Here is a 15,918-nt window from a genome sequence, read left to right as displayed (position 1 = left end):
TCCCCCGGCGCGCGCAGCCCCGCGGCCGTTACGCGCCGCCGCCCAACGGCCAGTCGGTTAACGGGCAACCGGTTAACGGCCAACCGCCTGACGAGTCGCCGTCGCCCTCCGTAGCTGCAGGACGGAGGCAGAACGCCTGGGTGCGGAACCGCTTGCGCTGCCGCCTGAAGGGGCGGGGGCCGGTGGTTGTGCGGTTGCGGGTCGGCTGCTCCCCTCGCCTGGCGTTGTGAGGCGTCTCTCCGGCCAGGTCGGTAAGGCGCTTTGCATCTCTTTTGCTCTCTGCCGAAGCAGGGAGCCTTGTTAAGGCACGTCAGCTTTTCCGAAGAGAGCCAGAAGTCAGTACCCCTCATGCTCTATCCTCCACTTTTCTTACCTTCCCTCACCTCGTCCTCCTCCTAAGGTTGAAGACGTGCTGGAAACCAGACTCATTCGTCTTCCATGAGCAGGTCCTGTCGGCAACGTTTAGGGCACCCTGGAGGGCAGGAAAGGAACTTTTAATAGAAAAGCGCACCACCTGTTACCACTAAGATTGTAGGCAACTGGACTTCATCCTGTTTTTTGAAAAGTGGAAATCTTAGCTGAGCCACCAGGTATCTCGAGCACAGATTTTTGGGGAGTCAGGGAGGATGGCAGTGTACAGTGTAGTCTTTGTTTTTAAAGAAAGCTGTGAGAGCTTTCATCTTGAGCCTTAGTGAAAAGTTTCAACTTCACAGTCCAACTTAGAGAACCAGTTCAAAGGCAGGGAAATTAACATCTAGCATATTACATCTGAGTGTCAAGGAGGAAAGGACCTCTGCTAACCTTATAGATGACTAGCCCAGTTGATAAACATGAAGGAAAAGAAAGGAATTAATTCATTTAGATTTTACATTTTCCTTTTTTTCATTACTTTCTTAAGTTGTTTTTTCTTAGTACTTTTGCTTTGAGAAAGAGACATGTTTTCTGTAACAGGCGATTGTGTGCCAAAGCTATTGAACAGTGGCCGCTTTACTAATCTCGGGGAAAAATAAAGAGCTAGTTATGTAGCACCAGGTATTGCTTTCCATGCCAGCCTTGCTTCTGATTTTCTATTTCCTGAAGCAGGCAATAGTGTCTAAGAGAGTATATTAGAGTTACACCTGTGGATGGCTGCCCTAGGGCTTTGCAAGAACTACTAGGTAATTATTGATAGTTACTTTAATCTTTATAGTAATAGTACTCTGATTAGAATAAAAATTTCCATTTTTTTTTAATCTGTTATCCTATCTTAACATTTGTTTTATAAAATACTTCTCCATTAAAACATTCCTGTGAAACAAAAGAAGCTATCTTTAAAGGAAAAGTTAGACACAAGGTAAGGATTTCAGGTATAGCTTTCTGATTATTACAGTGCCTTAAAACTAGTTGCTCAATCCATGTGTAGATTTGAGCACACTGAATAAAACATTGAATTTTCTATATGTATTTATGAGTATTAAGTATTATCTCCAAATCAGATTGATGGCAGCCAGTACATGCATGTGGATGAGTATGCCCCGTAATAGGAAAACATGGAAAGAGAGGATTTAGATGCTGCTTTGTAGCCCTGAATGACGGGCTTAGGATTCAGAAACCAACCCTTTTCTCGGCTTATGTGCTAGTGGAGTAGAAAGGGAAAGAAAATGAAAAGTGCCACCTTTCTGTAACAGTCTACTGCTTAGCAGTCAGCCATGAATATACTTTGTTTTCGGCTATTTTAGAAATCCTCAACTAGGACAGCTAACCTGCTAGTCCCTGGCCACCAGCACTGGACTGAGAAATCTCTTCCTCCTGTTGAAGAGTAGCATGCATTCCCTGTGAACTGCAGTGCTCCAGGGTTTAGACACAGAATTAAAAGAAAGCCTGACTGTTTCATTATGCTGATGATGTTTGATGCTAAATTCATTTTTTCTACGGAAAAAATACTACCCAACACCCTCCATCTTGCATTATTTCTGCCGACACTTACACAAGTTAAGAATATTATGCTTGAGGGGGGCATTTGTATAAAAATCATGTGAGCAATGCTTTAAGACCTAGCGTAGAAATGCATGCAAGACTTTTTGTAAGCTCAGTTGCTGAATATGTGTATAAGTTTTACAAACTAAAATTTAAAGAAATCATGTATATTCTAAACCATTTATATTTCTCAGCAGATATTCAGTGAAAGTATTAATATTGTAAACATTTTATTTGTTATATGGAAAGATGTTCACTCCACGAAATGTAAACCTATGGTAAATTATTTAAAAAAAAAAATCTTTCTGTAATCATCTTCAGCTTGACATTTGTAACCTATTATAAAATGCCTGGGAAGTCAGTTTTGAGATGCTCTCATTTTTCATGTTTTTATTCCCTACCTTGCTTTTCCTTCACATCTTCTTGAAAAGGTAGACTTGAAAAAATATGGATTGTTATAAACACATCTTTTTCTCCTTTTTCCACATTTCAGAATGGAGGAAGTACAAGAAAATAATAATGAAAGTTCAAACAGAGAAGATGCTGGTCCTAGTGCTGAGGATACAAATAGCGCTGAGCCTAATCTCACTGTAGAGAATTCTGTGCCTGCTATTGTTTTACCAGAAGATGCTCTACCCAGATCTGTTCACCATACTCAACGAATGACAAGCTATTCCTCTTCCCTAGACTCTGCTTCTATTGCAAGCCGAAAGTCGTCTAGGTTTTCCCAGAGTGCTAGTGGAGTTCTGTCCTCGCAAGAAGTTTTAAGAGAAAGACAGGTTTAGTGTTCAACTTTTGGTCTTGAAATAGATTTAAGGATCTTTTCTCAGATGATTACGTTCAGTTTATATTAATTAATTATTTTTCTTTCTCCCTCTCCCCTCCCCCCTTCTGTTTTGTTTACACTCAGTTCTTTTATGAAATTATTGCTGGTATAAAGCAAGCGGGGCGTTGTTTTCAATGTTTGCAGTATTTTAAGATTTTATTTTAAAGTAATAGAGGAAGGAAGCAGAAGATGCTGGCTAAATAATTTGCACTGAAGCAAAGCCATACCCAGCTTAGTTCCTGCACATATTTAACCACTCTAGATACTTTAGTTTTCAACTCACGCTGTGACCTGCTTTTATTAGTGTAAAAAAATTGAAATACTGATTGTGAAAAATAAAACCAGTTAGTATACCACACATATGTCTTAAAATCTAGCTGTAGTATATTTAATATTTGCCTTTCCTTGGTATATCCTCAGAGTTTACGTTTTATAATAATTCTTAATAATTTATTCTTCTGTTAGTTTCTGAAAATTTAGATATTTTTAAAGAATAGTCTTATAATACAAGATGGTAGGTTTCAGCATTAGTTTCAAGTTAAGTAGTGGGTCATTGTTGTGATCACTGTGTATTTTTAGTTTGAAAGACATCTTTAATGTTTTAGATTCGATATAAAGAAGCAAGAGAATGTCGAAGAGCAAAAATTGATGCTTCATATAAATACATATTTGAAGTTCTCAGCGTTAAGCTAGGTTTAGACATAACAGCTTTGGAAGAAATGATTTTGGATGCCCCTTCGGTGAGTCTGTTCTATATGTTCATTGATTTAAATTATTAGTCAAAATATATAGCAGATCACCCCTTTGATACAAAGTGTTGTCCATAATTTCTATTGTTTCTGCCAGAAAATGTGATTAATAAGTGACGCAACTCATCTAAAATGATACCTGTCTAAATCATCCCGTTTAGTTGCCTGCCAAATTTGCATATATTCCTAAGGTTTTTGATTGTGGCTTTTTCATCTTTCTTATCTCAAGGAAAATGTAATTACTGCTGCTGTTTTGACCCAAGGGATTCTTGTCACATCCACCAGTTCTAACAAGTTTCATCCATCTCAGCTTGACATTATTATATTTTAAAGATGATAATTTTTATTCGTTAAGCAAGTCCTCACTGAAATGCCAAACCGCAAAATTTTGATACCGCAAAAGTATGTGTAACTTCATAGGAACATTTTGAAAATTATTAGTAATTAATAATATTGGCAATCAATAATATTAGTACTTAATAATTAGTAATTAATAATTTGAAAATTATTTAGTTATCAGAGGGAAGATTAATCCTACATCACTTAATGTGAGTACATTTGGAAAGACCCATTAAATTCCTTCCATTTTCAAGTGCTTTGTTTATTTTTGAATGCTTAAAAGATGAGATAAAGTGGGTTTGTAGAGTGGGTAGATCCCAAGCCTGTGGAACTTCTAAAAGCTCAGTCGCCCTTTGTGTCCTTCGTGCATGTCTTTCACAATGTTTAAAAGTGATTGAACAAACAGGGCCAACAAGCTAAACCATTCTTTTATTAAAAAATAAAAATTCAGTATGGCTGTTTCTGAAAAGATACAGCTCTTACCTTCTCTGATTGCATGATGTTTTTGTCTGTTAGAGTGATTTGACTTAGTATTCAAAACTCAGCCAGATGCTGTCTCCTTTGGTTAAACAAATCAATTGTTAGAACTTCATCTGTTCAAGCCAAATTTAGACCCTATCCAAATTTGTTGTTTATGGTTTGTTTACTGATATTTATATATCATAAAATGTACTTAAACAGTCCTGGTTTTTCTTATACGACATAGAGGTGCTTTTAGTATTTTCAATCAACTAACATTTCCTTTTTCTTTTTTTTTTAACAGTTCTTAAGTGGTATATAGTTTTAGATATCCTGACTTCATGTAAACTGCTGTTCTATACTGAGTTTGACTAATTGAGACACTTAAGAACCTTTGGATTCTCAAGGCTTCCATTTTTTAGTTTTGTTTTGGGTTGGTTTCCTTTGCTGTCACCAGGACCATCTGAAAACTTTTTATGGTTGGAAATTTTCCAGTTTCTGGTTTTAGGCTATTCATAAATAGTTTAGGCTGCTCTGGCTGTGTCAATGTTGTCGTTTAACAAATTGTCATTTAGTAAATTTCCATATACATATCCATGAACTAAGCTTTACCCTTTTAAGCCTTAGCCTGTATGTGTATTCACATAGGGAGTGTTTGTACCACATGGACTTGAGCCAGAAGCTATTTGCAGAAGCGGTAGCCAGAGAGACAGCTCACATCTTATGTCCTGTATAAAATCATACAAGTCCAAAAATTACTGTTCGCCTTCCTCTTCCTTGCAAGTTGGCGTACTTTTTGTAGTAGTGAATCTTTTTCTGTTTTTTGTCATTGCTCTTTCAGTACTTCACCAATTTTTCTTTTCTTTCACTATTTTGGCAGGGATTTTTTCTGTATTTTTGTCAGTTTTCACCCTGTTATTCACTAGTGCCTGTTAACCAAAGTGAAAGTTAATGCATTTCTAGAGCTGACTTGCTTTTACTTCTTTTATTTTTGCACAATGTTGTCTTCTCAAAATAGTGGATTTATATTCTGTCCACCTGGATGTGACGCATTTTCCTATCACTGTTCTGATTCAGATTTTAAATTTGTTTGGGGGAAAAAAAATTATGCTTATAAGAAACCTACTGCATCTAGAGCTGTATACTTTGTGCTTGTGGTGATGCATCCCCAGACATTCTTGCTAGCTAAATTTCTGACTTTTTTGATAGCGTGAAACTGGTGGTCTCACTTCCAAGGTTGACCCCTTCAGTTGGACAATTTGAATGCTCGGTCACATCTTGTTAAGTTAGTCATCCTTATGGATATTTACAAAGACTGTGAAAGAATCTGAATTTTGACCAGTCCCTTCTGATCTCCTTCAAACCTTTCAGGGCTTTTCAGAGCTGTGTTCACTTCTACTAAATCACATATCCTGGTTTTACCAGGACACACAAAAATTGCCTAGGGCAGTTTGAAAATTCAGATTTTGGAAACCCTAGCAGTAATTTCAGGCAAGTTCTTCAGAATGATGATCCATACACGAAGTGTTTGTTTCAAAGCTTTGCATCCTTACTATCCAAAGCACCTTGTATAACATGACAAAATCAAAGTGGCCATCTAGACACCCATCGTGTTTTAGGATGGCTGTTTTATGGACAGGTACAACAATTATGGGGCAGCATGGTCTCCTTCAGATGTGATCTCATTGTCCTTCCAGAGGTCAGCAAAATCTTGGTCGTCATGAAAAGGTTTTGGAGCCAATGTGGCCAATTCATGTCTCCAGAATAAAATCCTCATGTGTCATGTTACTCCTGTCAAAAATAAAGCTTTTACGTTTGGGGGTAGAATTACAATATCAGGGTATGTCAAGTCATGCAAATCTGCTGTGTATGTTTCTAAGCCTCTTATGACCAGTTATTTCCAGATGATACTTTAGACTTGCAGATCTCTGTGAATGACATTATATCCTCTAGTGTCTCTGCATTTTTAGACAAGATCATAAACATTTCATATACAGTTATCAGGAGCTAGGCCACCTGTGTGTGCACGTTTAGTACTTGAAGGCAATATTTGAAATATCTGTTACGTTGTTTTGTAACTCCTTACAGTATTTGAGGAAAAACATTACATGCCACCAAAACTTTAAATGGTGGCATGTTCAAATTATTTTTGCATCTCTTAAAGGCACAGAAAAATATTTTGAGTAACAAGTATTCACTTTTTGATTTAACAGCTGAAAGCCTTTGATTCTTTTTTTGCCAAGGGAGGAAGTAAAGCATTGAAAATTTTCTATCAAGAGGGAGAAGCACCAGGAATAGGTAAATTTTTAATAATATTAATGCAGGCAGATGTAATAGTGGCTTCTATTGTTAATTTTGTTTAATCTTTCCCAGAGTAAATTTTTTATATGTTCATAGTTTTGGAGCCTTTTGCTACAAGGACTGAAAATTCATATTTTAAATGCTTACTTTGTCAAAGTCAAATTGTTTAGAAAAATGTCAGTCAATTTTAGCCATTCTTGGAAGGAAGAGTATAAAAAGATAAATTATTCTGAAATCTTAAGTTGGTTGTAGCTTTTTCTTACAGGAGTTATACACTCAGCTCATCAGAAAGCACTTTCATAAAACCTGTCTGAATTTGCCTTTATTATAAAAATTTGAATTTTTTTAGTTTTCACATGCTCGGTAGAGAATTAGAATTTAATGTCTAAAATCCCTGGTGATTCTCTAAGCGCTCAATGTACTGTTCCCTTACCTATTTATATGAAATGATCAAACTGCATAGGATTATATCCTTAGAGGACCTGATGGTATCTTGTATTCTCTATTTTCTCATTTAGGCATGACATCTTGTTTGGTAGGCTGAATGTGAATAAACAAAGAAAGTACCTCAGTCACAAGCAAGTTAACCCAGAATGATGGGGTTAATTCCCCAGCAAATTCCCTTTTCAGTGCAGTACAATGCACCAAAATTGCTTTGTAAGATGTATGTTATATGTTTGATATAGGTATTTAATTGTGTGGTTAATTACAGCCATGAATTCTGCTGCTTTTGATTCTCTTACACACAAAAGAAGAAAATAAATTATTTCTGTTTGAATTTTATTTTCCTATATTAATTTTAATCATTTTATAATATCCTTTTACAAATAGTGACACCTATGAAATTCTTTTCAGAATGTGGTCGGACAATTCCAGGACTTGCAAAAGGAAGTAAAATGATGCAATTCTATGTGGACAATGCACCAGACAAATTCGTAGGACAATGCTTATTTTTTGTTCGTTGTAAGAATGACAGCCCTATAAATGCAAAAACTATACATGAGGTATTCTCTCATATATTCTAAAAACTAAAAGCTTTAAAAGTAGCTATTTTTGTTCCATTATTTGTTTTACTGTCATCGCATAACTAAAGTTACTTGTAACTGTGTCCTTTTAACATTAAGCTATAGCATGCTCTTTACTCTCCTATTTGGGTAGACAATGAATAGCTGTATTATCTCAGCAAATACTCAGGATATCTTGTGAATTAAGGGTCTGACAGACTCTTGTTAAAAAAATTAGTATTTAGATTTATTTCTCATTCTCCTTGCTGGTTTTGAGGAGGTTAAAGCCACTAAATACATTTTAGATGTGACCAAAATCTCTTAACTAGAAGGACTCACTGGAGAGACTTTATTGCAAATACCAGGAGAAGAAAAGTTTAGTTGTGCTTGTCTCTTTTATGTGTCTTTGAATGTGTGAAATACACATCTATCTTATGTAAAATATGTAGCACGAGGTTTTCTGCTTTACAAGACAAATTCTTAGATAGGTGTGGGCTTTATTTTCATGTCTCTTAGCTACACATCTTAATACTGAAGCAGTCCTTAAAGGACTGTTAATTAATAAGAATCAGTCATATATATGTATCTACTGATTAATATGATTTCAGATTCTTCAGACAGAAAATCCATTATTAATTTATATACTTTATACATTAAAAATGTTTAATTCCTTTTTGGACCTGAGAAAGTGAAGGGGAAAAAGCACTACTAGAAGTAAGAGACATGATTTGTCTTTATCAGAAGTCTCAACGTTACTCATAAATATTACTTTTGCATCAAATTCTTAGTGATGAGAAAAGGATATTTATGTTCTAGGAAGTTTATTACATGAAGTGTGTAAACACTTTCTGATTTGAAGGACATTTAAAATATTGGAATATTAAAAATAGTCAAAACTTGTAAAGTTTTGGAGAGTAGACAAAAATTTTATCTGATTCTAGGTTATATACATTCAGTCAGGTAATTGCTTCTACAATAATTTCAGAGCATTTTTGCTACTTGCATTTCAGTACTTAATACCTAATTCTAGATGCGGACAATTAGAATATTTTTAATTGTTATGTACTATTAAACAATTTCCAAACTTTCTGTATGTTAGGGAAATAACTGAAATTGCAAAAATATAACCTGGAAGCCATTTAAAACTGTATTAAATCATTATATCTGATTCTAGGTTATATACATTCAGTCAGGTAATTGCTTCTACAATAATTTCAGAGCATTTTTGCTACTTGCATTTCAGTACTTAATACCTAATTCTAGATGCGGACAATTAGAATATTTTTAATTGTTATGTACTATTAAACAATTTCCAAACTTTCTGTATGTTAGGGAAATAACTGAAATTGCAAAAATATAACCTGGAAGCCATTTAAAACTGTATTAAATCATTATTGGCATCCCTTCTTAAAAAAAAAAAAAAACAAACGCATTTTATGATCACATTGTAGGTATCAGTATTTTGTAAGGATTTTGCCTTCTGAAATTAAAGTTTTCATTGGCAAATTGGAGTGCCTTTATAAAAAAAATACACTGGTTTTATAAAACTGTTTACAGTCTAAGTTACTGCATTACTATCAATCATTCTGTTACAATGCAGGATATATTCTTTGGTGTTTTGGATGCCAACGAAGGACTCCTACATGGTGTTAAGAATATAATAGAAAAGATTTTTCTCCCAGCTATCCTTGCAACAAGTAATTGGGGTGCTTTAGGTCAGACTAAACAGGACACAAAAGACAAACAGAATTTCATGGAAACAATTAACAGATACCCTTCATTTTTAGAAGGTAAGCATTACATTTATGAAGTAATCAAATGAGAGGAATTCTACTTAAGAATTTCCATTTAAAGGCCGTAGCACATAAGTAAAGGAACTTTTCAGCTTCTGCAAGGAAAAATAAAATGATCAATTACTTGCATAATAAATACATGAGTAGATTATTTACCTAAGAAAATTAATACTGTAGTGATATGTTACTTATAAGGAGGAACACTGAATTTAAAATAAGAATTTTCTGGTTTATGTAAGTGCAGTAAAATGTCTATTGTATTGAAACAGCACTGATTTCAGGGATATATTCCTAAACTTAAACTAGTAGAAATTAATTTGAGTCATAATTGTTTCTGGTTTATAATTGCCTTTTTTTTTTCAGGGGCTATAATAAGCATTGAAGGAACTGTTGAGTTGAAAAAAATAGATTACATTAATTTTTCTAAACTCCAGTCCTTTGAGAAAGTAGCTGCAGCAGCTGATAATCCTGACATGGTTCACCAGCTAGAGGAAGTACTTATGATATGGTATAGACAAATTGAACAAGTAAGTCTTTGGTTTAGCACATTGATTGGGTATGAATATGGATAGATATTTATTAATGATATATGAGACTTGCCTGAAGTTAGCTGAAGGCTTCAGTTGCATTTCCACGCAAACAGGACAAGTGCTTCACTTCTATGCACAAGTGAAGTTAAGTAGGTAGTCCTTATCCCTAGCAAGAGCAAGAGTTTCTAAACAATCTAGCAAGAGTAAGAGTTTCTAAACAGTTAATGCACAAATAATAAGAAGGTGAGGACAGAAGGATGCAGGAGTAATAATACCAGTGAGGACCACATTATAGTTATAGTTAGGCATGCTGTATACATCACCTGTTAAGTTTCTGCTACCATTCATGGTATGAGGTGCTACTTGTAAAAAGATCTTTGACCAGGCCCAGTAGGGCATTTTTGATTCTCTGTAAATCTTATATGGTAAGGTCTCAGTTATCCAAGATATTTGCATGATAAAGCACACCCCTATTTGTCAAAATAAAGAATCTGCCTAGACTGGAACAGATTAAGCTTATATGGTCTCCTATGTTTTGTGTGTTTAGCTCCTGAGAATAACATTTTTAAAAGAGCTGACTGTATGTTTATCAACATAAAAGGAGTATATTTATGACTTTACGTCTGATATTTAATGTTTTTATTAAAATAATTATTCAAGTTTTTTACAGCTGAAGTTACATTTAGTGCATTTCAATACGTGGATTCTGATTAAAGAAAAAAAAAGGGTGTATGCTGAGATTCACCCAGTTTATGACAGCAATTGAACATACATATATATTAGTTGCCTTCATTTCAGTTTAAGAGTATGATTAACTTCAAATTGGAAGCAGTTTTCTGTATCAATTACTGCAGGATTGTTCCTTCTTGAGTTACTATCTTCAGAGTGTTTGTTGTCTTTGTAATTTGCTTATTCTCTGTAGTAGATTTTGTGTTTTGTTTTGGTTTTGGTTTTTTTTTCAAATTCATTGCAGGTTCTCATTGAGAGTAAGCAGATAAGGAAAGAAGCTGATGATTCAGGTCCACTGACTGAATTAGAGCACTGGAAATGTATGTCTGCTAAATTTAATTTTATTATCGAGCAGATTAAAGGACCAAACTGCAAAGCTGTCATTAATGTTCTGAATGTTGGACATTCTAAACTACTAAGGGTAATTTTTTTTTTCTTTTTTTTTCCTTTTTTTTTTTTTTTTTTTTACTTTAGTAGACAAAGCTTAAGGTTTTTTTTTTTTTTTTAATGGCATCTAGGAGAGATTTCCCAAGGAGAATTAAGGGAGGAAAATTTAGATACAGTGCTGGTATGCTTAATATATTAAGCGAAATAGAGATTTTTAGAGATACAGACAAAAATTATCGTAAATGAAAATAACTTTTATTGCCTGCTTTGAAAATGCCTTTTAAAAATTAATTTACCAAGGTTTACTTCCCACAAATCAGTGCAAGTTAAAGAAATAGTTCTCTGTGTATGAAGTTTTTTTACAGTACTGTTTTCCCTCTAGATATGGCAGGAGTTAGATGCCAGAATCACAGATGCAGCAAATGAAGCGAAAGATAATGTGAAATACTTATGCACACTTGAAAAAGTTTGTCAGCCACTTTACAACTACGATCTTGTAAGTATGCCTTTCATCATTCTTTAAACATAGCTTAGGTATTTTCATAGAATGCCCAGGGCAAAAGAAACCATTGTACTTGTCTAAAAGTAATTTTTTCAGATTTATTTTTTTTTTTTTTTTTTTTTTTTTTTTTTTTTTTTTTTTTTCTAAATGCTTGTCAAGCTAAATGTAAAAGCATTGGTTCATTCTATATTATATAAATATGATATTTTAAAATATGTATTTTATCAATAAACGTAAACTACCTGATTGCCTAGTAAGTCAGTCCTGCTGCCAATATTATCTTTAAAATAAGCTAAAATGGGTACATATTTTACACAGGACTAATTTTTCTTCTAATGCTGGGGAAGTGCACTTTAAGAAGACTCTAGTGTCTGAATTTGTGAAAATATTTACTTTATAGCCAGCTAGACTATGTGGGATTCAAGGTCTCAGTGTTTTTGAGCCTTGCCAGGGGCAGGGACAAGGAGGAGCAAGGCCTGGGCGTTTGGCCCAAACTAGCAAACAGGATTATTTCATACCATGAATGTCATGTTTAATATAAATTAGAAAAGTTTGCTGCATAGTTGTCTCTTCCTTGATGACGACGATCCTGAGAACTCCATGCCCCAGTGGCAGAGCCCTGAGCCCTTCCCTTCTTCCTGAAGCTGTAGTTCAAGCGTTGTCTGACATTTGCTGTCCACTGCTGGGAGTGCACAGCTTCCTGCTTATAGAATTGGCTGAGTATAATTCTTGTAGATCTTATATGAGTATCAGGATTAATTGGTTCTTTAGTATTGTTGTTAGTTATTTAGTCTCATCTTATTAAATCTATTTATATTTCAATCCTCATGTTTCTTTGTGTTCCCTGATTCCCGTTTCTGTGTGGGGAGGAGTTATCGGGTGATAGAATAATTTTCAAAACGACAATAAATTGTTACGGGTTTTCTCAAACCATAACAGTTTCTAAAAATTGTTGCAAAATGGGGTGGAAGGAGAAAATACCGTAGCAAAAATTGTGTGTTCTGCTTTGTTTTTTGGTCCTCCTTGATTTGGTCCTACCTGCCTCCTGTCCTCTGTCAGGAAGCGTTGCATTTCTTTCGAATTACTGGCAATTTAGGATCGTTCTTCAAAGTTTTAACTGAGCGAAGTAAAAAGTCTGTGATAATATATTATATAGAACTGATACTATATGAAATAGTAGAAGTGAGGAGTATGATAAACAGTGTTACTAAGATGCTGTTTACCTTCAGCTCTTCAGAGCATCACTAGAGGGTGCCAGGTGCCAAGCCATAGTAACGAGCTGCTTCATATGAGTTATTAAGATAAAATTCTTTTTATCTTAAACAAAGTCAGACATTTGTGGGTGGGAACTCAGTAAAGAGTTCATCATTTTACTAGTGCAGGATTGTTAACTATAGTACTTTGTTTAACCTGGAACAATTTGGATAAACAAATTTCTGTTTCATTTTTTGGAACATTGATCAAGATAATTTAGGTAGGATTTTTGTTGTATTCAACTTTAAAATAATGATATCCAAGCTAAACGTATCCTGTTTTTAAAAGAGCTACATTCTAGATTGAGTTGGATTTAATATCTGATATTTAAAAGTATTTTAGAAATTAATGAATTAGGAACGGAGCACATGCAGATTTAATGTAATATTTATTGTATGCGTAAAATTTAGTGTATGCAGTATCACGTATAGTCAAATTTGTAGCTGAAGTGGCTTACTATGTGAAAATTTAGACTGAGCATTTAACTTGGGGCTTTGTATCAAAGAAATCTCTATGTAGTCCAGTATTCAGGGGTTTAATTTTTGTCAAGGATTAAAAAAGAAAAACAGTAGACTCAGAATCTCCTGATTCTATTTTGTTTGGGGGGGGTGAGGGAGGAGGGTGATGATGAACAACCTGTGGACATTGAGAGTTGTTTTTATACCATATAGTCTTTCTTTCACATTCTTCTGCCAAATGCAAATGCCTGCTATGTCTACCCACAGTATTAATGTGTTCACTTCGAGTTTAAAGCCCAAAGTTAATTCCAGGATCTTGGCTTCTCTGTTGAGGGCTGACAGTCAAAATTACTTTTTCTTGATGATCTGAATTACAACTCTGATAAGTCCATGATAATGATAATTTATTTTTTTTTTACAAGAAACCTTTTGGTAAGATTCCATGGCATTTCAAAGATTGCTTCATATGATTTAGGGAAAACTGTAATTTAGAAGTTGTCAACAGAAGAGAAATATAGTTGCTAAGAACAGAAAGTAAAGTTCTTCTCAAAACTCTGCTTTAAGGTATCAATGACACGTGGAATACCAAACTTGATAAATGTTATACGAATGATTCACAGTGCTTCAAGATATTACAATACTTCTGAGAGAATGACATCATTGTTTATAAAGGTAAATATATTAAGTGTAATACTCATCATAAAAATTATGTGGCTTTTCAGAAAAAAAAACCTTAAGGTGAGGCTCGATGAGGCCCTTGGCAACTTTGTCTAGTTGTGGGTGTCCCAGCTGACTGCGGGGAAGCCGCAGTCACTAGATGACCTTTGGAGGTCCCTTCCAGCCTGGACCATTCTATGATTCTATGATTTTGTTTAGGTAGGACAATTGTTAAGAAATAGCAATAAAAAGTGAGTGTCTGCACAGGAAAGGATGATAAGTCTTGATCAGGAGAGGATTGAACTGGGATTGAGAGACTTGTCTTCTGGAAGGAACTTTGTTGTTATTCTTGCTTTAGCAAGTTTGGTTGTTTGTTTTATCTTCTTGATTAATCTCCTGATCTGAATTAATCTGCTCATTTGTTTACTAAATCCACAAAGAGTCTTTTATTATCAGCCTTGAAAACCTAGTAAGACAGATGACTATCAGTCTGGCTGGGCTGTTCCTCCAAAAAGTATAAAAGACAAAAAGTTCCTGTTTTTAAAACAAGTCATACTTGAAAAGTTAATTGAATCTCAGGTCATAAGTTTTGCCACCTTAAGCAGAAAATTAAGACCAGCCATTATACTGATGTCTTTTGTGGAATCTAGGTATTCACAGAAGAAAAATATGATTTTTGTAATGGTTTTAGAACCAAGAAATCTTTCATACACACCTCCAGTAAGTATATAGGGGATATTCATAATATACCCTCATTACCCCACTTTTTTTGTTAGGTGTTTTTTTAGAACACCCCAGGTTTTAGTGTGAAGTTTTATTACAATTCAATTTTAATTAGGATATTTAGAAATATTTGCATTTTTGAGGCTATTTTTATCTATAGTTGGAGCCATTTTACGTACATTAGATGTTAGGTATGTATTATGTAGCAAAGTTTATATTGCCTGTTATGTAATTGGTTTTTATATGTTTGTGTATTGAGAGTTGCTAGTGTCTATTTCATGGTTTAAAGCATTGGGCGCTTCACTACAGAGGCTAATAACAAACTGGTTACGTGAAACTGTGCTAGGAAGTAGCAAGGAAAAAGCTCTATTTTAATCCAGTGGTTTACTGTCTTCCTTACTGTTTGCTTCCATTTAAAGATCATCAGATGTGACATTGGAGATCTGTCCTGATTTGAGCAACACAGGATTAATTTATCTTTCAATAATTTTACTTTTCAGTAAGGTCTCTTCTAATGCTTGGGAAAACTGCATTTTTAGAAGTCTCTAGCACCTGAATTTGTGAAAATATTTACTTTATAACCACCGATGGTATGTGGTTTTCAAGATCTCGGTGTTTTTGAGCAAGCCAGGTGAGGGGATGAGGACAAGCGAGACCCAGGCACTTGACCCAAGCTGGCAAACAGAATTATTTCATACCATGAACCATCAATATAAATTAGAAAGTTTTCTGGGGAGTTTTTTCTAATCTATGATGGCTGTGATCCTGAGAACTCCTTGCCCCAGTGCCAGACTCCTGAGCCCTTCCCTTCTTCCCGAAGCCATAGCTCTCACAGTGTCTGACATTTGCTGTCCACTGCTGGGAGTGCACGGCTTCCTACTGATTAGAATTGCTGAGTATAATCCTTGTGTATTGGTATCAGGATCAATATTGGTTCTTTAGTATTATTAATGTTGATTATTTAGTCTTAGTCTATTAAATCTGTTTCTATTTCAACTCTTGGGTTTCCTTGTTTTTTTTCTGATTCCCCTTCCTGGCTGGTGAGGGGTCGTCAAGTGATAGAATAATTTTCTAAATGACAATAAATTGTTGTGGATTCCTCAAACCATACCAATGTCCTATCTACAACTTCAGGAGTCGTGTTACAGTGTGAGGCTGCCCTTGGTGTGGCAGTTATCAGTCTTTATTCAATTAAGGATTGTTAAGACTTGTTTACAGTACTCTTGTGTCAGGAAAACTGTTTTGAATCAT

At 34.9% G+C, this 15,918-nt stretch overlaps 1 protein-coding gene across 1 annotated transcript in view; it reads left to right on the top strand.

Annotated features, from left to right (window-relative positions):
- The first annotated feature begins 2,450 nt into the window (after window positions 1-2,450).
- The window catches only part of DNAH8 (dynein, axonemal, heavy chain 8), a 135,854-nt gene continuing 122,386 nt past the window's right edge, over window positions 2,451-15,918 (top strand). The window contains exons 1-9 of the mRNA XM_014950520.1: window positions 2,451-2,735; window positions 3,388-3,522; window positions 6,543-6,627; window positions 7,486-7,634; window positions 9,235-9,424; window positions 9,791-9,954; window positions 10,931-11,107; window positions 11,456-11,569; window positions 13,852-13,959. Coding sequence (XP_014806006.1) covers window positions 2,451-2,735; window positions 3,388-3,522; window positions 6,543-6,627; window positions 7,486-7,634; window positions 9,235-9,424; window positions 9,791-9,954; window positions 10,931-11,107; window positions 11,456-11,569; window positions 13,852-13,959 — 1,407 coding nt within the window. The remainder of the gene's footprint in view (window positions 2,736-3,387; window positions 3,523-6,542; window positions 6,628-7,485; window positions 7,635-9,234; window positions 9,425-9,790; window positions 9,955-10,930; window positions 11,108-11,455; window positions 11,570-13,851; window positions 13,960-15,918) is intronic.

This window comes from Calidris pugnax, unplaced genomic scaffold (assembly GCF_001431845.1).
Source record: "Calidris pugnax isolate Ruff unplaced genomic scaffold, ASM143184v1 scaffold24, whole genome shotgun sequence".
Taxonomy (NCBI): Eukaryota; Metazoa; Chordata; class Aves; order Charadriiformes; family Scolopacidae; genus Calidris; species Calidris pugnax.
The sequence above is the reverse complement of the archived record's forward strand: the minus strand, read 5'-3'. Positions and strand labels throughout refer to the sequence as shown.